At 37.0% G+C, this 22,277-nt stretch overlaps 3 protein-coding genes across 3 annotated transcripts; 1 reads left to right on the top strand and 2 right to left on the bottom strand.

The window, feature by feature from the left end:
• Positions 1–4,203: 4,203 nt before the first annotated feature.
• LOC134791970 (uncharacterized) lies at positions 4,204–9,692 on the bottom strand. The gene is made up of 5 exons (XM_063763065.1): positions 9,110–9,692; positions 8,592–8,714; positions 5,966–6,112; positions 5,422–5,646; positions 4,204–4,745 (listed from the first exon to the last, which is right to left on the bottom strand). The coding sequence occupies exons 1-5, from the start codon at positions 9,578–9,580 to the stop codon at positions 4,455–4,457; spliced, it is 1,257 nt and encodes a 418-aa protein (XP_063619135.1). The 5' UTR covers positions 9,581–9,692; the 3' UTR covers positions 4,204–4,454.
• A 577-nt stretch (positions 9,693–10,269) lies between these two features.
• On the top strand, positions 10,270–11,214 carry LOC134791969 (MICOS complex subunit MIC13 homolog QIL1). Its single transcript, XM_063763064.1, has 3 exons — positions 10,270–10,428; positions 10,521–10,677; positions 10,958–11,214. Exons 1-3 carry the CDS (start codon positions 10,421–10,423, stop codon positions 11,156–11,158), a joined length of 366 nt encoding a protein of 121 aa, XP_063619134.1. The 5' UTR covers positions 10,270–10,420; the 3' UTR covers positions 11,159–11,214.
• Positions 11,215–13,122: 1,908 nt separating this feature from the next.
• LOC134792010 (proliferation-associated protein 2G4) lies at positions 13,123–21,937 on the bottom strand. The gene is made up of 8 exons (XM_063763123.1): positions 21,659–21,937; positions 21,222–21,456; positions 20,033–20,186; positions 18,156–18,377; positions 16,302–16,394; positions 15,376–15,489; positions 14,543–14,689; positions 13,123–13,554 (listed from the first exon to the last, which is right to left on the bottom strand). Exons 1-8 carry the CDS (start codon positions 21,741–21,743, stop codon positions 13,468–13,470), a joined length of 1,137 nt encoding a protein of 378 aa, XP_063619193.1. The 5' UTR covers positions 21,744–21,937; the 3' UTR covers positions 13,123–13,467.
• Positions 21,938–22,277: the final 340 nt, after the last annotated feature.

The following is a 22,277-nucleotide window of genomic DNA, read 5'->3' as shown; positions in this document are numbered from 1 at the left end:
ATGCTTGTTTATCAATCAACTAGTATAATAAAAAAACAAAAACTTTCAATGAAATGAGCAAAAAATATGTAAAAACAAAACACGGTTTTCCAAGAAAACCCCATACATATGGCGATCCTCGTCATAGTAAAAAATCATCAGGTTGCTAAGATCTATTAAATGAGACATGTTTCATTTCTGTTGGTGGGTGGGGACATTTCTGCCCATGGTCCTTTGTATTTGCGTCTCACAATTTGCTTAATGAGAGTGAGACAATGCACATTTGATCAAATATTGGACAGATGGAATCCCACCCTAAGAAATCAGTCTACTGAGTCGGTAGGAACTTCTAGTCATATTCAAGTTTTAAGGTTAAATAAATTCTTAAATATGATTGTACGAGTATGCGTTTATGTAACTACAACACTGGTTAAGCAATACATATACATGCTACTATGGAAGGAACGGTAACATTACTCGAGGTTTTGTTTGTTGTTTAGGTATTTATCTATGAGCCACTAGATGCCTAAGGGTGCCAATTTCCTTGTCCAATGTGTATTGCGTCTCACATTTTGCTTTAATGAGAGACACGCACTGAGATTGGACAGGTGGAATACCACCCTTATATAAAAAATCATTTCGTTTCATTTACTTTGGTAAATCCAGATAGGGGGTTACAATGAGATCTTCAATTATTTATATGATAAGTGCTATCTTCTAACGTCCAGATAAGGTATGTAAGTTACATTTAGTATTAAGGCGACGGTAGCGGTGGGTAAAATTTCAGATTCTGTCAATTTACCCCATTTCACACACAAGCGCACTTCACGCACACTACCTCACTTTACTGGGACAGGTCAGTGACCCATCATGTTTTTTTAAGATTGGACTTTTAGTTTAGTATTGACCACTAGCCTCCTTTGAGGGTAAAAGCGTTCCATTTAAAGATGAAAGAGAAACAATGCATTTAATCTTGCTTTCCTTGTCTGTTCATGTCACACGTGACGCACCTATAATTCATTTGATTGTTGACTGTTTTACTACCTAATATTGCTTTGTCGAGATACGCGTTTTGTACAATTAAAGCGAATAAAACAAGATGTCATTAAGTCAGATGTAAAATGTTATTTACTACTCTATACGGTTTTTCATAAGGTGCAATATCCATTCAATGGGAATTTAAATAAATAAAGTTTCGGCAGGGTGGCAATTCCATTTTGGCGGATAAAGCGAAACAGAGTAGTTCTATCGAACCTGCTTACAAATTTTCACGAGAATCAGTTGAGAAATGTGATCTGCAAAGGAGAACATACAAAAGCATTTTTGCCTAAGCTGAAACCGAGACCTTTGCTAACGCTGGTTTAGGTACACCTATAAAAAATGGTTGTCCCTGCTGTAATTTTAATATCTTTATATTTCAACCGGTATAGTTTTACCTTCAAAAATAATCGGTATCGCTAAACAATAGCGGTACCTTACTACTTATACGTTCACGAAATCGGTATCTGCATAACTTGATTGTTAGTAAACTAACCTGGAAAATAATCTCAAAATCACCGAAACATTTATGTACAGTCACCTGCGATAATATGTTACGTCATTAGCGCCAACTTTGCCTCCAGGGAAACTTTGCCCAAAACGACAATTTTAAACAAATTCGTTAATGTAGAAAAATTGATAATAGTTATGGCCACCCTGCTGTTTTTAGTAGAAAATAGGTTATATTTCTGACCAAACTTGTGCATAACTGATATACCAAACTTGTCCATAACTTGACTTGGGAATTTTGAGCGAGTTGTTTAATATAGGGTATATTTCGGCGGGCAAAAAATTGATAAATAATGAATGCAAGTAGAAAAAATTGAGAACCCTTTGACAAATATTTCCGGGTTTGAGTTATAACACATGAAGCATAGATTATGTCTATTCAGATTTAAACTAAAAACTAAATACACAAAAGTTTGAGCGGTGGGCAAAGTAATCCGGTAATTTGGCATCCGTACCAACATTGCCCACCACCAAAAACGGATTAGGGTTGTCTTTTTCATCTAATTTACCCAACTTCGCAAGTAAAAGAAGGTTATGTTTGTACACTAAAATAAGTTTATAAATATATTCTGTATTTAATTTGTCTTATTATCCTTTATTTTGATATTTTATCCCGTTAACGAATGAAAAACACAACAAAAATCATATTTTTGGCCATTAAACTATTGTAACAGTTTTTCTCAAAAGTGACAACCCTAGCCTTTGTAAAATGCTTAGGCGAGCCTTATTTGGAAATGGGCAAAAACGGGTAGGCAACATTGCCCAGCAAATGTATTTAAAAGTTTTACACTTATCGCTAAGCTATTAACAGGGAATGGTAGGATTGCCCAAAACCTTAAAGTGATCCTTAGACATCATCATCATACGAGCTGTATTTGAATACCAAATTGACGTGGGCAATGTTGGCGAAAACCCCGGATATCTTTGCCCGCCCTCTAAAACGCAAAAAATGGGTAAAAACACGACAAAAAATTTTTTTCTTTAAAACTGATGCATTTGATCACATAGGACGTGCTGAGCAAAAAAAAGTCATATGATGTGATATTTATTGAGAAATTCGCGTTTAAAAAAAAAAAGCGGGTAAAGTTGGTGATAATGACGGTACCTACTCTTCGAAGGCCGCAAAAATATGTGACATGCTCTTATGGTTCTACAAATAAGATCGTGTCAGATATATTTGCGGCCTTCGTTGTGTAACATAAATTGCAGGTGACTGTACATTTGGAATAATTATTTTATTTAGTTTCAACGAAAGTTTCAAGTTTAGTACGAAAATACTTCAGATATGCAATATGCACAAAATGTAGATCTAATCGAAATAAAACATTGCTTTTTATAGTAAATTTATAAAACATTCGATAATAGGTATACATAACAATAACCAGTCCACAGCGCTAATTGGCCTGTAAGCTTCATCTCGGTCTCCAAAGCCGCAAAAACTCGCTAGTACTTAGTGCTGGTCTAGCCGTTATTTTTTCTTGAAGATTTTCAGAGAACAGCACGTACACGCATTATACATATAGATGGAACGAACGGCATAATCATAATAATTTATTAGTCGCAATCCATGGTATTACAGATCTAGGTACAAGACTTTCAGGTATTACTTATACGAATTACATAACTCTTCCTGTTAATAGGCAATATTTTAAGATAAATTTCTATAATATAATACAAGATTACAATTGTCATCAAAATTCATTGACGTACAGAAGTCAAATACGTTTTTAAAATGACGCAAAATGATACCAGCATAATAAAAATTGATCCCAATCACTAAAGATGAGTCTTTAAACTTTTTTCATTTTAAGCGAGTTTTGAAGGAACATAATACTTAAATTCGACTGTAATCGTATTGTTTTAAGATAGTTTACTGCGGTTTTCAACAATAATGACCCGTAAATAAGAGCAAATCAAATTTAAATGAGACGCGAGCTGATATTTATGTACCCTATTTTTTGAAATACAATTTATCTACTGGTATGCTTTCTCGTGTGCGTATATGATTTAATGTCAATATAATTGTCAAAAGCAAGAAAATCAAGCTGTCATTTTCATTTGAAGAAGTACACGTGTGCTCCGGTGTAGCCCCAACGGGCATCTGACTTGAAGAAGAATTTTGAGTGATGTCGTCAATGTATGGAAATTGTTCGAAAGTTTACATTTGAGATTGAATTTCTCTGTTGTCTTTGTGAGTAAAAATATAAATTCGTAATAAATTGGTACCTGAATTATCTAGCTTTCAAAATCATACAATAATTCAATTACTGTCAAAGACAAAATTGTTTTGCTTCTGTCTCAAACGGAACTCCATATTTTGATTTTTTGATACTTTTAGTGTCGATTTGTAGAGAATAACAGCAAATTAAAAATATAATGGCATGAAGAGTCGGTACACGGTTTCTTCATGAAAAAAATTATGTGTAATTGAATGCAATTATTAAACATTTATTGAACAAATTATGGTTACAAAGTGAGGTCTAAATCGAAAACGTCATATACCGGCCCCTTAAAGAGTAAATTAATTTTTAACAAGCAGAAACGTCTGCAAAACCAAGACTGTAATTTTTCCACTTTTTTTTATTCTAAGCTTTACATTTAAATAGTAATTTTGATTACAATGTATCCACTTCAGTTATGGAGATCTACACATATAATAGATATTGTGGCATTGAATATCATATGAGGGAAACCCACTGTAACGCTTTCTATCCCACGAACGTTGTATGAGACGTGTGTAGGATTCTTCTTTGCTTTGTCAACTGCGGGGCTAGCACGTCTTCCTTTCAAGTTGTAAGTCATGCAAGACAGCATAGTCCATATCTTTGGCGCTGGACATTAAAGAGGTCGATAATCTTTCAAACTCGCTATCCGTTCGCGCAGTCAGTGAGGTACAGAATTCGCGCTTTGCCAACGATTCACTTCACTTATGGCCGATGCGCAAAAGCACGAGCTTCATTCCTGGTCGCTTCGAGCCTCCTCAAAAACTCCTGACTCGTCAGCTGCCTCCTTGCCTCCAAACTCCCCAATATCTGCTGCTGGTCCTCCTTAGTAGAAATACAAATGAGGGTTTCCAATATTTCCTGGAGTTTTTTTGAGAGTTGCTCGTCGTGTATGTTGATGTACATGACTTTCAGGAGGAGGGAGAGGAGATGCTGGTCGGACGGCAGACGAACGTTCCATACGCACCAGCAGTGCTTTATCCATTCTTCGAAACACTGGAAAAATAATGGTAATATTACGTCAAGCAAACTAATTAGTCTGTGCGGAAAGCGAAGTCGTGGAATGTATGGGGCCCAATACCTTCGCCGACTCTTCGCTTTCAGAACAGACTCTATATTAAATGAGCTTCATAGTCATAGCTTAGCTTAGCAATCTTAGCATACTTTAAGGGCTGATTTAGACGGCGCGCGAACTCGCATGCGATTTTAGTTACATTGCGGACTGTTGGTTACGTCCAATTCAACCGACCGATCAAAAATCGCAATGTAATGAAACTCGCATGCGGGTTCTCGCATCGTCTAAATGAGCCCTATCTCTAAGTACAATAGTCGCAAGCTCTCGACGCAAGAAGCTAAACAGTTTATATTAGCTCATAAATTCACATCATTTTAACCCTTTAGATGCAAGAACGCGTAACTTCGTCGAGAGTAGCCCGCAATGCTTTCATGGAAGACATGTATTAACTCGCTTGTGCTAAGATGTTGGCGTGTGAGAGATGATTTTAATTTAAAACCTGAAATCACTTATGACTCGCTTGTGCTAAGATGTTGGCGTGTGAGAGATGGTTTTAATTTAAAACCTGAAATCACTTATAACTCGCTTGTGCTAAGATGTTGGCGTGTGAGAGACGGTTTTAATTTAAAACCTGAAATCACTTATAATTTTATTTACCTCTAAAATGGACATAAGCAGCATTTGCGCCACATCCACATTTGAGCACGTATCCAGGTTGTCACACACAATGGTGCAGAACGCCTTCTTCCTGTTCACACAGTTGACGCCGTTGATTTCGATCAGCTTCTTACTGAACCGGAAGTTGTTGGCTTTTCTGAGCAGGTTGGACTCTTGGTACAACTGCTCAAGGGTCATTACGAAGAGGTCTCCTGACTTTACTGTCTGCAATCAAAATTATACAATTATTTTACAACTGGAAAAGCTCCCAACTATGTTTCAAAGTTAACTTGAATATCTTTGTTTGGACTATTATTTGAATGTAGTAGTTCTATTGCTATATATTTTTTTATGATGATGATGATAATGATATCCTGTTATCCCTGATCAGGGACATACGGCTCTCAGAAGGGATTTCCATTTTTCGCGGACTAGCGTAGCCTCCTCCAGCTTCGCCCAGCCGAGGCCAACTATTTGACCTACCTAACCCTTTATTTCTCATAAGTAAGGTATACATTTCTGTGCAAGTTTTAAGTTTCCATACCTTTTCCTGAGCAGGCAGAAGCCTTATCAATTCCATGAGGCAGATGTGAGAGAGCTTGTTCACATCCACATACTGCACCTGGAGGGAGCTCTTGAGGCTTGTGTACACAACTTCATAATAGTTGCCGTTGTGGAACCCGTTTGATGCCTGGATAGAATAGAAATATTTATTTCCTTGAACATGTACCTAACAATAAGATAATATTATACCGTAAAATGGGGTGAGTAGGGTCAAAACTGAAATTCAACCTCGATAACAATTTATTTTTACATATGAAAACTGAATGGTGTATATGTCGCAGTCAAAAGTGCGAACTGGTCAAAAGAACTTTTAACCGACAAAAACAGGCAAAACTGCTTTTGACTGAGCATGTTGGTCAAAAGTAGTTTTACCTGAAAATCATTGGTTAATAGTAATTGTGACTGTTACTATCAGTCAAAAGTACTCCCAGAAATAAGTAGGTTAGGGTTATTTTTTTTTTGCTACGCCCTAAAAACGAAACTGTTCCCAGAGATTATAGGTAGGTTAGGGTTATTTTTTTTTTGCTACGCCCTAAAAACGAAACTGCTGCCAGAAATAGGTATGATTTTCTGGTAAAACTACTTTTGACCAACATGCTCAGTCAAAAGCAGTTTTGCCTGTTTTTGTCGGTTAAAAGTTCTTTTGACCAGTTCACACTTTTGACTGCAACATATATAATAAGTGTTCCGGACGTTTGTATTTTATTTTGGGTAGTTCCATTTCATAACTTTGACGATAAAGAGGAAAACCCACCTCACCCCGTAGTGCCTCGTATTTGGGGCGAGAGGGGTTTTCATACAAAGGTGATTTTGGAAGATTGTTATAGATAGCTCCATTTTAAATTGGAATAAGGTCACTGTGGGTAAGTCCGTCTACAAGGCAAGTCCGTCAACACGTTATAACTTTTGAATTTGAAGGCGTATGCGACTTTGGAGTCCAGTCGATTAACCAGTTTTTCGCGCTAGTTCCGTCTCTGTAAAACAGATGGCGCTGTGACAACCAACTTCAGAGCAATCCGCCTCAATAAGTCATTTCGTGTTTTGAACTCGAAGTCATAGTGCGACAGCCGTTCGAAAAAAATTTGTTAAAAATAGTTTTTGAAAAGATTGTGCATCAGAAAGTTAGGTACTACATAGGTAGCATAAGAACCAGCTGTCTTTATTCTATTTTTAAAATATTAGAAATTAGCTTAGTTTTGTAATTATACGTTCCACAATTTATCATATTAAAATTTGACTAAGTTGGAAAGTCCGTCTATTATGTTCAAGGCAAGTCCGTCATATGCCGGAATTTCGTTAAATCAGAGATTACCTACCAACTGTTTTTGCGATTTTAATATTATAACGATTTGATAAGGTATCAAAAAATCCTCCAGACTGTGCGCATGATGTTACTTTATTAAATTTTGATCTCAGTATATAAAAGAAACGATTAAAATTCATTTTAAAATTACTATTGATCTTTTATTTCGGAAATCAAAAAAATAATTATGTTTAATTATTTGCAAAAAAGGTTTACCACCCCATTTTGGTAGCATATGGCGACTTGCCTTTGTTTTAGAAAAATGGTGTTTATTTCGAATCTGAACCGTATATTAAAAAGTTTAAAATACACTTTTCATTGTCTTGATCCGTTCTTTTTAGGAATTTGACTACGAACATATACGCACCCATATATTGGCTGCACGGGAAGTCCGTCTACTCGCCGAATTTTAAAAAATGCCATTGTTTTTGCTTAATTTGTGCTTGAAATGATCTGTCACTAAGGCTAAACTATTAATTATTAAATTCTTCATCGTATGCGATTACAAGCAGTTACATAGATGAATAATTAACGGAACTAGATCACTCCAAAGTCAAAAAAAAATAAAGTATGCCCGACTTCGCCACATTGACCTTACATTATTTTTGTAGCAGTAGCCTTAAAATCCCTTCTCACCCCCCTCTCAAGCCTTCTCTCCCCATTCATAACCCACCTCTCCACGCGAAACCTACTCACCCCGTTTTACGGTATCAACTCTTTTTTCATCTCATAAGCCAAGTGGTAACAGTTACAAAGATTGTTAGAAAAAATATTGTACCATGTAAGAATGAATGAATATAGGTAATTACTATTTTAGAGTAACTATGTCCACCTGCAAGCTGTCACATAGATAAGAATGACTATCATAATCCGACGGTACAGGTCCACAAAGTAGATTTACCCATGTTTTGACAAAACATTTTGCATTTTGCAAAACACATACTGCGATAACAGCCCTTACTAAGCCATATAACAAATCCATTATCCTGTGTTCATTTAGTCCCACACTAAAAACAGCATGCACCCCTTAAACCAGGGATTGGATATCGGTATTTGTTGTATGGGAATGAAAACGGTATATTGTCATTCTTTGTTAATTATTTCATTTCTAATTGGGCAATCTAATAATACGAAGTCTTTACCTAAAAACACAACTGAGTCACAACACAACAGTATAAAATAATTCGAAATATATGATTATTTTGTAGTTTTTGCAAAATACCGGTTCCGATCCCTGCCTCAAACCATATGTATAAAAATGACTGCTAACTCGGATTAACTATTTCTACTTGAAACTTCTCACCATGCTCTGTAAAATAGCAGCACAACTCTTCAAACCTTTGGTCTTGTGGACGGTCATATAATCATCAATGAGGAGCAGGGACGCTGGCAATGTCTGTTGCGGATTCACTGCTATACTGTAGTCCTAAAAAAATATTACAACAAAATATTAAAAATCTGCTTTGGGGCACAAACAGTCAGATATGTATTATAAATTAATAGGAGGTATTACTGCAATGTTCCGCCGCCAGAGTGCAGCACAAGCTCCTCTAGTAAACCATTGAGTAACTTATACATACTGTGCCTTAAACTGTGCCTTTTGACAGTTTGTTAACAAGGGCCTACCAGGAGAAGCGAAAATTGGCATTAAGTTATATGCATCTTTATCGCTCGAATATGCAAGAGTGATAGAGGTTAGATAACGAAATTTTGATTTTCTTGTTTCGCAGTAGACCCAGATTGTGACAGATAGTGGAAGTGGCGCCTCCTACGCACAGTTTCGCGTAATATTCCCTATTAAATAGGGATTTACACACTTACTTTTATATTTCGAATGAGTTTGCAATACACATCAATAGTTGCCGGATATCTTTTAAAGTTCTCAGGTGTAAGTCTCCGATGTAACTTCTCCATGCAGCAGTCGAATACCTCCTGCGATTCATAGAAAGGTCTCTCTACCTTCAACATGTTATCGAATGTAATGTCACACGACAATTCCAGAAAATTATTAAGTTGTTTCGCATATTCTTTAGAAACCTCTGGATTCCATACTGCATCTAATCGTAGCTCTTCGTACATTATTAGCAGAGAAGATAGGACGTCTGAGGCAGACGGAACATGTCTCAGGTCTACCTCTCCGAGGAGTTTAAATGCTATTGGAAATTCTGCAATTAATATATCTTTTCGCAAAGTATATTCATCATGATGTTTACATTCTTCACAATTCCTTTCAAGTTTAGCTAGTAAACACTTATCTATGTTTTGCATAAGCCTGGAAATTATATCCTCCATTTTACTGGTTTGGCTTAATTATCCACGTTATTTGTTTTCTTATCTTGTCTCGGAAATAAAGTTATAAAATTCGAATTTTCTATTGATCGATTTTGCAGTTCAATCATAGTTCAATGCACTCAAAAGTCAAAATGTGCACCGCCCGCCCTGACAGTAATGACAGTTATTAAGGGATTGATGCACGTGCCGTGCCTTGTATAGCTAATATTTCTCCTCACGACCACTCAAGACGCAGGTTTGATTGTTGAATCTTTTGATCTTTGTATATATACACACACACTCACACGCACGCACACACACACACACATATACACACCCTAAAAGCATAAGCCTTATCACCCTCTCTCACATCATTTTAACTAGGTTTAGTTACTGTTACCTACTCTTTTGTAAGCCCCAAGATACAGGCTCAGCCTAGTTTGGGGCTTACCGGACACCTTTGTGCATGTGTATTTTATTATAAATAAGAATTATTCTATTCTATTCTATTCTATATCATCTAAAAATGAATGATTTTCTAATTTTATGGTGTTTATTTTTGTTGGCGTCATGTATTGGATCAAAAATTGCTCACTTCAATTAAACTCTGCGCGTTGTTTGCCCCATTCAGCTCATGAGCACAAAGACTAATAGCGGCAATTGTTTTCGAACAAATAAATATGCAGTATTCAAACGCAATTTTGACATGTGTCATCTCGACTGAGATCGTCACTCCAGACAGAAAAAAATAGAATTATAGGTTAAAACTGAATTACATAATTTCAAAGACATTCCTGGAAGAAACAAACATTTGTTATTATTTATTAAATATTATAGTTTAATGTTTGTAAAACAATCATAATGCTGAAGTACGTATCCGACTTAAATTACGCTTGCTTATTATACTTAACTATGAAGCTTAATCCAAGATTATTATATTTGCCCTTACTGCTGTTTTTAGGTTTGGAATCAAATCTGCTATCTTCGGCACAGCAGTTTATTACACGATCGACAAAGGTGTATGGAAGGACAGTAGCACCACTGCTGCATTATACGAAGATCTTGAAAAGGGGGCATCACCTTATGTTGGGGAGCTCAAGAAACAAATACCCTATGAGGTAAATAAAATATAATACCATTTGTACCAAATAAACACAGAAGTAAGAAAAACTATAGTAAATTGAATTTGTGGCTAGATTTTTAGTATAAAACTAAATATTTTATCAAAATGTCCTTTCTACCTAATTCTAGTTTTAGATATGTTAGAATTATTTTATAGACTTTTTAAACTGTGTATTTTGTTGCCATGACTTCTTGTTCATGAAATTTAAATACATATACATATTTAATTTCTAAAATATTAATTGTACTAATATTATATTATTGTTATGTTTTCAGCTACCTCCACTTCCATCCAATGATAGATTGTCATATCTATTGAAATATTACTGGAATAGCGGAGTAAAAGCGACATTCAGGTTTCTTGTGGATCTCCCGGAGCATGTTTCTGATTTAACTGTGAAAACAATTGACATGGTGTCCGCCTCTTTGGATTCAGCAGAACAATCCGCAAACCTTACTCAAGCTAAAGATAAATGAAAATGTTTGTAGGCCACAGTAAAGCAATATGTATTATTTTTTAAGTATGTAAAACAGTTTTGTTTTTCTGTTACATCTTCAATAAACCTAAAAAAAATTGCAAGTTTCTATTGGTTCTTTATATGCAGCGATTTGACGAATAATCGGACTGACTTACAGATCCACATCCAATGTGAGGCTAAAACTATGTAATATTTTAGTCACAAGCCCTCTGGCCACGTGGTCCTAGTGCCTTTGTCCTTATTATGTTATGTCCAGATAAATCCTATCATATTCGGGTGTATTCCCATTTGTGGGAAACTCCCAGGGAAACAGTGATAATAGAAAGGGACAGCATGATTCGACCCTGATCCGCTGTCAAACTTCGGTTTTGTAGGAAGTGTCCTTTCTGTACGGTAGTACTATTATATATTCTATGGTATCAGTTCATGTCTTTGGCGGTACGGGCACAGATTAATAATAGTTACTACGTAACAGATACTTCATTCCCAAACAAAAGCAAAAATACCTACGCTATAATAGCCTACAAAACCTTAATAATAATACCTGCTGCTCAGGACAAGAAGAAATGTACCATAAGTACGCGCTGAAAGAGTCGAGATTGTGTTGCCCGCCGTGCGAGTCACGTGCCAACGCGTCCTCGTAAGAATGCGCTAGGGTTGTAGCTGCCCTACCTATGATGATTATTGTAATAAAACGAATGTTGCGAATCAAATATGTTTTAGTTTTAATATAATGATTTATAATTTTTTCCCTTCTCGGAATTCTCTGTTATTAAAATTTTATAGTTGAAAATAATTTTTCACCTCAGCAGCTCGAACAAGGGTACTTTGCTTCTTAAAAACAGTGAGCAAAATGCGATAGTCAAATGTCATTTCAACATGCAGGGTCTAATACAAGTTCGATATACTTGGGTTCTATTATCTCTGTCCCTCTAGGTATGTTCTCACTGCTTAGGGTGAAAAATTTTGTGTACAGTCGCCATCAGATATATCGGAGCGGCCAAGGTGCTCACAAATATCGGAACACGCCTCTATTGTCAGGGCGTTAGAGCGCGTGTTCAGATATTGTGAACACCTTGGCCGCTCCGATATATCTGATGGCGACTGTACTACACGAGATCAAAGTTATTTACATCTCGTGCGCTTTTGAATCCCTTACTACGCTTAAGATTCTAAATTAGATTATCAGAGATCTATCATAGAATCTTTCGCTTGCACGGGACTCAAAATAAGCACTCGAAGAAATATCAAACTTTGATCTCTTGTTGTACAAATAACTATTAATAAATATTCAGGAGCAAAGCAACGGTTTTTAAAAGTTGTAATACGGTGCTACCGGCCGATTAATTATTACGTCGTCAAGATTATTTAAAAATACTTTCTCTAACCCTTCAATATAATTATTAAACGTTTCAGGTGGGACCTTTAGCCCGCCATAAAAAGATGAATCTATTATAGGCTTATTCCTTTGTTTTTTTGACTTTTTCACCCATCTACTGCACAATAATTACGTGGTTTCGGCATTTCGAAGATTAAGCGCGGGAAACGCGCGGTGCAATGCGGTGCGAGCGCTGAGGCGGGCGTTCGGCGGCCCTCTGTCGGTTGTATCGTCGACGATACGCCGAGCGGTAGGCATATAGCGCGTGGCCTTGAGCGTGTGACGGAGGCCTGGTACGGGTTTGATAAATAAAAAACGTTGATTAAAAAAACAGCCCACATTGTGGCACAGTTTGATTTATTCCTTTCTCACAAATGTCGCACAACTGGATAACTTAACATTCCTAGCAGCGACGGCCCGGTCACAAAACACGAACATCGAGATTGAACGGCTTAACAATTTATTCATAGTGAGAACGGATTTGTGCACAAAAAAGTGAATCAAATAACATCACTAAGGAATGGTTGTCAAATGTATGTCTGTTTTCACATTATGCTCCGTTTTTACTATAAGATGAGATGAGAATGTAGGTGTTCAGTATGTACAAAGTATTCATCTATCAAAGACGTCAGAAAATCGTAGCTACAAAACACAAAATGAACGAAATACAAAAACGAGTGCTCTATTGTCTTGTAGGATATGATAGGTCATTACATTAGCTTCTTAGAGAAAACACCTAGATGAACAATAATTACGATAACAATTTCATACACACATTTATAATTTCATTAACATCAATCTGTGGAGGGGTTTACGATGATAGTCTCAATTTGAGATATCTAAGTTTGAACGAAGTCTGTAGAGTCCTTAGAGGGTAATGCGATAGCTGTTGATTTCAAATAGATTTCTTCAAGGGAATTAGACGGTTGCTAGGCAACGGTTTCGACTTCCATAGGTTCCTCGGCGGTCTTCTTTTTCTTCTTCTTGTTGGCTTTCGCAGAGGAGTTCAGGAGGGACTGTTGAGAAAAAAAGTTTTAGACATTAAGAGGCAATTTTAATTTTATAATTTACAACTCTAAGATAGTGAGGGTGTGGCTGTAGATAAGGGTGGTATAGGCCACGTGCATGAACTATCTTAGGGGGCAGCATAGGAGCCGTCAGATTTTTGGCGCGAAGCGTAAATGTGTCGTTTATGCTTCCGATGTAACCCACAAGATGGCAGAACCTACTATACACAAGGAAAGGAAACGTACCGACGAGAACGGTAGATGGTAGCACTTGCTTTGGCAATGTACATGTGCACATATGTTTCCGATTCAGGCCACAAGATGGCAGACCCTCCAACGCGCATGGTCCCTATTCCACCTAATTTGTTTGCCCAATTTGTATTTTGTCTCACATTTTGCTTAATGAGAGAGTGAGATGCAGATGGAATACCACCATAAGAGTGGGAATGTCGTAATGTACGAAACAATGTGTTAATAAATAACAAATTGGCTCAAGTATTACATTATTATAATATACCCTGGGCTTGTACCAAACGCACGCGGGTCCGCACAGAACGAGCTGCCTCGCGAGGAATTAGCCGCGCGAAGCAGCTTGGTCTCTTTAGACGTGCCTCGGGCGAGGCACGTTTCATCTCCACAAACCGAGCTGCTAATATAGAGTGTGGTAATGGCCTAAAATATCATTACCATGACATATTTATACACAATGAATTTGAAATTCATTTGGTACACAAAAAATGGTTTTCTCAAGTCATATATTCTCGCTAGCTTTTTAAGGCAGTATACAATATTTGGGGCCTCTAAAATATATCCAAAAGATATTTAAAGATATGTAGAACCTAGTGTATTGTATTCTTTGATGTAGAGTAACTGAGGTCGAAAATACAAAATCTCTCCAAGCTTTATTTTAGGGTTTACCGACTCATGTAGCTCTTAAGTTGTAACCCTTATTATCAGTTGACAAGGTTTAGCGTATGTCCAGTTGGGGAACACTCACAGTGAGCTCGGGGTCCTTGACGGAGCGCTCGCTCTTGACGGTGGCCTTGTCGAAGGGCAGCCCGGTGATGCGGTGCGTGCCGCTCGGCAGCAGCAGCACCGTGAACTTGAACTGCGCTACCAATTCTCCAGGCCGCTCGTACAGGACCTAATGCATAAACAAAGATCCCTGTGAGTACTAATATGTATTATGTGGATGTTGGGATGCATTTTACAAAGCTGTAAGTTACCATTTCACAAGTCTAAAGCGTCAGTGTTATAACCAAAATACTCCTCGCCATTCGTCAAGCGAATGTCAAACGCCATTTTACACCTGTTAACTTGTAAAGCTTATGAAATGGGGTAATTAAAGGACACCAACTTTGGTTTTCGAAAAATTAAACAAAATGAAAGTTTATAAGAAAATAATGCTCAAAACTAGTGACATTGCACTTATCTTTAAGAGCTGTTTAAGATATGGCTTTATGAAGTGAGCCATCGTTATTGCACTAAACATATATGTCGTAATGTTACGAAACAATGTGTTAATAGATAACAAACTGGCTCAAGTATTACATAATAATATACCCTGGGCTTGTACCAAACACACAAATGTACTATGTGGTCTGGAAAGATTTCAGGGAAATAGCTAGACGGGTCCACACAGAACAGAGGAAATTGCCGCGCGAAGCGGCTCGGTATGTGTAGACGTGCCTCGGTGTGCCTATGTGTGGATGTACAACATATTAAAAGGTAAACGCAAAAACAAATACAGTAGGTAATAGAACTAGATCAAAACTGTTGGTTTTTGAAGTCTTCATTCAAACATAAAATAACAACAAATGTGATATTAACCTGGAAAGGCTCGATGAGTTTGTGGTTGACGCACTCGACGACGCCTAATCTCGCGCTGGTCTCCTTGTCGAAGCTCCTCAGGTTGAACGGCATGGACCCGTGCTTATTGCGTACCTACAAATATACAATACTGTTATACCTATTCTTCCTTATTCATTCTGATTAACCTTTTGAACAGACGGCAATTGACGTCAATGCAAAATCGTGACAACGACGCCACAGACGGCATTTGACGTCGATCGTTTTTTGATGAAAATCTACTGAAAAACACCTTTAGGTTGGCATTATTTATTCACAAAACTAAATTTTACCACCATGGCGTCAGTGGCACGGCAAATGGATGCGCCGTTTGGCGTTCAAAAGGTTAATCAAAGGTACCATCACTCTCCGCGATTGTTGCGCCATTTAGGGTCCTAGATAAATATGTTGTTCATTACTTACGCTATAGAATTTCCAATTTAGCAAGAACCCAAAATGGCATGACGATCCCTTGTGGTGACTGTACTGGACGTAGTTTAAAGAAAAAGGGTCCAAACCACGCCACACTATTCAAATTTGACCCTTCTATAAAAAATAAAGGCATTTATTTCAATGAAAAACTTTTTCAACTAAATTCTTTTTCACCCGTAATTTTGATTTTTAAAGAGAAATGTCGCTAATAGTATAAATTAAATATACATTAAAAATAACAAATCAAATTAAAAACTACAGTAAAAATTGGTCACCTATAGAATTTGTTAAAATACATCCTTCATACTTCAATAGCGAGCTTATCCCTATTAACAATCTCTTTCCAATGACTTTTGACCAATATAAATTGTTATAGAACAACATCTGTGCCCACTTTTTTGTAAACACAAATAAATGATATTTAGATAAAAAGTGTAATTACGCATAGCACCTATAAAAAACAACAAGTCACTAACCTCACTGTAGAACATTCTAGATGCCTTCAGTTTCAACTGATATATCTCCTCGGTCTTCTTGTATATCGTACACCGCGTGTCCATTTCACGACCCTGTAATACAAAAAAATATGTTAAAATCGCACCTTTGTTGAGTAAACTGACTATTCATAAACCTATAAAGTCTACCAAGGGTCTCTAGATGGCTCGCGAACTCGGATGCGATTTTACTTTGCGGAATTTTGAGGTTACATCAAATTCAGCCGACCAATCAAATAAAGCAATGTACTGAAACTCGCATGCGAGTTCTCGCACCGTCTAAATGAGCCCTTAAGCGCCCTATTTAGGGTTTTCAAGAACTTGCATGCAATATTCAGTACATTGCTAACTACAGAGTACAATGAATTCAGTCGATCGACCTAATACCGCAATGCAACGAAAATCGTATGCAGTTCTTGATCCGTCTAAATGGCGCTGAGTGTAGCTGTTATTTTTACATTATTTACGCACCTTCTTCCATTCAATTCAAAGATCATGATGATGATGAAAAATGTTTTTCTTGTTTCGGATCCTACCATTATCTGTTTTGATGAAGTCTTCAAAATCATTTTCATTATAAAAATTATTATGTGCTCGATACTACTTGATATTTTATCTAATATTTAAAAGGTCTATTCATAAATACCATTGTATTTTATTTGTATGTATAAGTAAACCAAGAAATAATAAGTATCTCCCGGTAGAAATTATACAGTTATTTTGCCCTGAGAACTGCCAAGCATATCATTGTTGACATACTTGGAAAGAATTCAGGGACTACTTGTTATAAGCAGTGACCCTACTATGTCTTGTAATTTTTTCTACTTAGTTTTGTACTTCGAATAATTTATTCCTTATAGAAGTGCTTAATGTTGTGTTTTTAATCTACAGTAATACAAAATAATAAACTTATTCAGATGAGTGTCAGCTCTAACTCATGTTTAGTTATTGACATGCGCCGATGATAAAATATGAAGCTGACTTATAATCAATTCACATCAAAGTTAAGGTAGGTTTAGACGAAGACTATTTTCAGCCGCCTAAATTACGGCGTAAAAAAAGGTACCATAAAAACACTTTCGGTGGCATTTTTTCGCGGCATGCCTGCGCTGGCACGGAATAGAACACGCGCCTTTTTTTTGGCACCAGTGACCTCCGCCCGCGTCTCTCGCTGCCCCCGCGCCTATTTTTCGGACTCTTGTAAACACGTCGCTGCTAGTCGCTATCACGCCTCCGTGCCGTAATAGTTATTTGTTTTACAAGGGGGCAAAGTTGTTGTTTGACCGCTCGTGCTAATATTGATAGCCGAGCAAGCGAAAGATTCCAAAATTGAACCACGAGCGTAGCGAGTGGTTCGAAAAATGGAATCTTGAGCGTTGCGAGGGTTTCAAAGCACGAGGGTTAAACAAAATTTGCCCCCGAGTGAAACACAAAATTTTTCACCACACCAACCCGAAGCAAATATTAAATGTAAAATATCGAACAAAATCAAACCAAATCAAATCCAAATGAATGTTATTAAATATTTATCATCCAAAGTCATCATTTAAAAGTCAATTCTACCAGCAAACATAAGAAAACAACTCAAAATTTGCATTTGATTACTTTGCCTCACATGTGAATAAAATGCAACTTTGCTATCAGTTTTTGAAGTGCAAAGTAAGCCTTTCCGAGCTGGTGTGGTGAAAAGTAAATTAGGGTGTGTAGTTGAGTATTTTTTTGACTTATATGGTATCATATTGCTCTACCTTACTAATCCTGACAAATGACAATGAAATTATCCTATAGTATCAAGTGCTATCAACTCTCGAATAAATACGACAATGATTAACTTACAACACCCTCTCCCGTGGAAACTAGGACATCCATAGCGTACACCTCATAGGTCTCAAGTGTGCACTTCTCATGCTCCTTGCGCTGCGCTTCCGAGGGGTTCTGGATGATGCTCTTCTCTCCGTCGATGCGGAACTGTTTCAGCTGGTGCGACAGCATGCCCTCCACGGGCTTGCAGCCGAACTCTGCTGAGATCTTCTGTACAGCATCGGTTACTGCGTAGTTCTGAAAAGATAGTTCATTGTGAGGAAGTTTAACCATTTGACCATCAAAGATGTCAACTGACGTGCGTGGCTACAGCTCGATATCAACCTGCGTGCATTCCTACAAGGTTCATGATGACGCGCCGCACACGATAGGCATGGCGTTCAAAGAATTTTAATAATGTTGTGTTTTCTATTATTAGTAAGAAGAGCTAAAAAGGAAGATATATTGAGTAGTGGATTTTTTCTGGTAATAGACAACAAATGCAAGACATTTGATTAATATATGCACAACGCTATACATTGTTTTATTATATGACGGTTCATTTAAATTCTTTAATATAATCAGTTTTACTGCAGGAATCTGAACTTTATTATGTGTAAAAGAAGCATTTGCTGTTTTACTCTGTATAGGATTTTGATCAAGACAATTGATCTTTTAAATGAGCTCCCTTTGAGAGCAACTAATACCATTGTATGTATAAGTAAACCAAGAAACAATAATTATGTCCCGGTAGAAATTATACAGTTACTGTCCCCTGAGAACTGCCCAAGCATATATTGCCGACATACTTGGAAAGAATTCAGGGACTATCTTTACTTTGTGACACCCATACAGTACTGTTTATTTTTCAATATTTCATTCATCCTGGTATTTTTTTACAGTATGGCTTACACAAACTATATATTTGCATAAAACTTAGGTAAACCTAAATGAGAAACTAGGCACAACTGAATTAACAATTCACGTAGAATGTAGAGCATAACTTATCTGCAAGTGTTGCATAAATTCGAAACATCAAAACGAATTTTCAAGATCACGTACAAATCGTACGTTACATTACGTGAAGGTATTGCGTAACAAATGCTTCGTAATTAATTTCTGAGTAGGTACATATTTACATATAAAATTTACAATGTGTATATTAGAATTAAATACAAATTAAAAGTATTTTTCGCTTTATATTTCATATAAAATCCACCTGCTATGCAACGCTTTAGTCAATGGGTGAAAGGCTTTCATTCTGTACTAAGTTAAAATAAAAATAAACTCTGTTGACTGAAGACCACCAGCTGTGTACACTAAAACTCATTATTATTGACTACACATCTGCCTACATGGCAGTTCATTGACCTGAAACTGATTTAACAATAGGATATTGGTAGTGAGTTGACTTTATTCTTTGCAATTATTGTAATGTAGCCAATGGCTATTGCTAATTATTGTGACATTATATTACATTATTTTTGGAACAAAATGAAATAATAAAATTACAAAGCATGTATTATAAAGCAGCAGTCGGCAACAGGCGGCCCGCGGGTCGCATGCGGCTTACGAACCTCTTACTTGCGGCCCGCGAGCCTTAACAACCTTGACAAACGACAATGTCTGATAAAGAAATAAATAATAACAAAGTGCAGCCCGCATCAACTACTATGTGGCCCTTGGCTGCTAAAAGGTTGCCGACTGCTGTTATAAAGCATATTGGTATGGTATCAAACAGGAATATACATTTCTGAATGAAATTGTAAAACATGCAATAAGTATGTAGAGTTTAAAGATTTAAAGTTAGCCCATTTTAGTGGCCGATTTATTTGGGTCTCAGAATTAAACATACTCAAACTTGTCTACTAAGCCAAAGATTGCTAGGCATGAAACACACTTGAAAATATTACCTCATTGTCTGGCCGGAGCAATCTCAAAGCAGCTTCACTTGCATAATGGGCAGCTAGGAGAACATCTGCAGCACGGCCTGTCACCTCGCCGCCTCCCACGCAGATGGTGTGTGCCACTACTGCAATGAAGCCCTCTATGTGTGCACCCAAATCTCTGTAAGTTTAATGGCAACCATTCAGACCTGGTCGCGCTTAGTGAAGACACAGCCCTATAGGCCAAGAGACAGGATATAGCTCTTTAAAAAAATATTTTTGTTAAATATTTTAAGCGACTTATTACATTTGTTCACCAAATTGATGAACTAGTTTTAATGATATTGTATAATTGTTTCCACAAACTTCAACCCGACAAATCCCATCATAGACAATGTAAAATTTTGACTTTTCATACATTTTGCATAAACATGCATGTTCAATATTGTGTGAGTGGGACTGTATTATCCACTTGACCGTCCGACGATAGCATAGTATCCGAAAAAAATATGCTCTTAACCATCCGCGGGAACCATACTATCCAAAGGGGTGGAAGAAAGAATTGATTTCAGAGCCATCTAACGGAATATTTCGGCATTATTTCCTAATTCTCTTGATGGGACAACGTAGCCTAACAAAATAGTTAGCTCTAAAAAAATTTAGATGGCAGTGTAGTTATAATTTTTGTAGTAAGTTGTGAATGCGCTGCGCGGGGCGTGCGTCGCTAAAAAAACCCGGACGGTTGACAGGAAAACAGTCTCGCGGGCCGGACGGTTGAGTGGTTATAGGGGAAAGAAAATTTTTTGCTATATGGTTAAATTCTTAGGGTGCGGCCACACATATCAGGCAAATATTAGTGATGGATTTGATGAGTTTTAGAGATTTGCATTAAGGTTTATTTTAATTTAACTTTTTACATACTTATTACCATTGCAATAAATTAAACCAAGATATTTGTGTAGATTGCCACAACTTAGTTACATTCTTAAGCCAACCACTGACTATCAGGCCGCCGAACGATATCTTCGGTTAGAACAAAAATTTCACAGCTCCGAACAACTGACAGGACAATATCGTTCAGCGAACTGGTAATCAGTGGGTGTTATCTGAATATTTCATAATCACACTTGTAATTATAATTAAGCAATAATCTTAGAAATCCTTATCGAAGCAATTATTATTAATATGTATAGGTTATAAAAAGAGGCCAACTTACACTTTCACCAAATCACCCTGTTTCAGGATGTAGTCAGTTTCACTAGGGATGGGTGAGAAGTGACATATACAGTTGTTTACCGACACGCATGTTGGGAATGCGATGCCTTTTTTGGAGTCTTTCTCCTTTTTGAACACCTTTGAGGTCTCATCAAGGATAGTCTTGTCTCCGAACTCGCAAATCTCTCGCGCAGACGCGTCCGGCACGCATTTTGCAAGCACTTGCTCTAGAACACCTGCAAGAGACCAAATGGGCTTAGTACTAATGGGAGATTAAGTCAGGAATGTGCCAAGAACCTCAACAATCTCGACGGACTCGGCACAATGCCCGCATGGCGATGACATGACACGCGTCGGTTTCAACCACTCGAGCACCCATAGCACAATCAAGGGTCCCAGTACTATTTCACAGAAAATTTCACTGCACGATCAACTTACGGTTCACAATTTGTCCGGCAAGTTTGTACTTGGTTACAACCAAGTCCTCTGCGATCGTTTTTTCCACTTCTTTATCGTCAGCCATTTCACAAAACTGTGGTTAGGTTTGTGGTTTGTGTGGATGTCAGTCACGTGACTCGGATATGAAATCACAATGGCGGGTAAAATCCGGAACGAAAATAACCAAATACTTGCCAAATATATCCACTAATAAACGACTGTGAATGAATCAATATATTTTAAGTGAATTTATGTACGACGGAAAACTTGACGGAGTTTTTTGAAATTGCCAAAAGCCAATAAATAAAAAATAAAGAGGTCGAATTTGATAAAAAGGACAGTTCAAATACCTTATCATATGTTCTCTTCCGAATGTCAACGCCTGTCTATCAATATTTTTAAAATTATAAAGCTCAGAAAATACTGTCAATTTATTAAACTATTACTATACACACAATCACATTTTTTGCAATATATTTTTTTACTTGTTATTTTTTACATTTATTTCAAAAAATATAAGAAAACAATTATATTTAGCTTGTGATTTGATTTCAAAACGCATTCTATTTATTTTTAATAATATTACCATTAAGAAAAACAATGACAGACGCACTATGAA

This window comes from Cydia splendana, chromosome 7 (assembly GCF_910591565.1).
Source record: "Cydia splendana chromosome 7, ilCydSple1.2, whole genome shotgun sequence".
NCBI classification, from domain to species: domain Eukaryota; kingdom Metazoa; phylum Arthropoda; class Insecta; order Lepidoptera; family Tortricidae; genus Cydia; species Cydia splendana.
This window is presented reverse-complemented; position numbering and strand designations above follow the sequence as displayed.

Coding starts and splice junctions, on each gene's coding strand:
- LOC134791970 (XM_063763065.1), bottom strand. CDS start 9,580: ATGGAGGATATAATTTCCAGGCTTATGCAAAACATAGATAAGTGTTTA. Junction 6,113..8,591: donor CTGCTATTTTACAGAGCATG/GTGAGAAGTTTC, acceptor TATTCTATCCAG/GCATCAAACGGGTTCCACAA. Junction 5,647..5,965: donor TTCTGCCTGCTCAGGAAAAG/GTATGGAAACTT, acceptor TTTTGATTGCAG/ACAGTAAAGTCAGGAGACCT.
- LOC134791969 (XM_063763064.1), top strand. Junction 10,678..10,957: donor AGAAACAAATACCCTATGAG/GTAAATAAAATA, acceptor TTATGTTTTCAG/CTACCTCCACTTCCATCCAA.
- LOC134792010 (XM_063763123.1), bottom strand. CDS start 21,743: ATGGCTGACGATAAAGAAGTGGAAAAAACGATCGCAGAGGACTTGGTT. Junction 16,395..18,155: donor TTTCCACGGGAGAGGGTGTT/GTAAGTTAATCA, acceptor TTTGTATTACAG/GGTCGTGAAATGGACACGCG. Junction 14,690..15,375: donor AACTCATCGAGCCTTTCCAG/GTTAATATCACA, acceptor TTTATGCATTAG/GTCCTGTACGAGCGGCCTGG.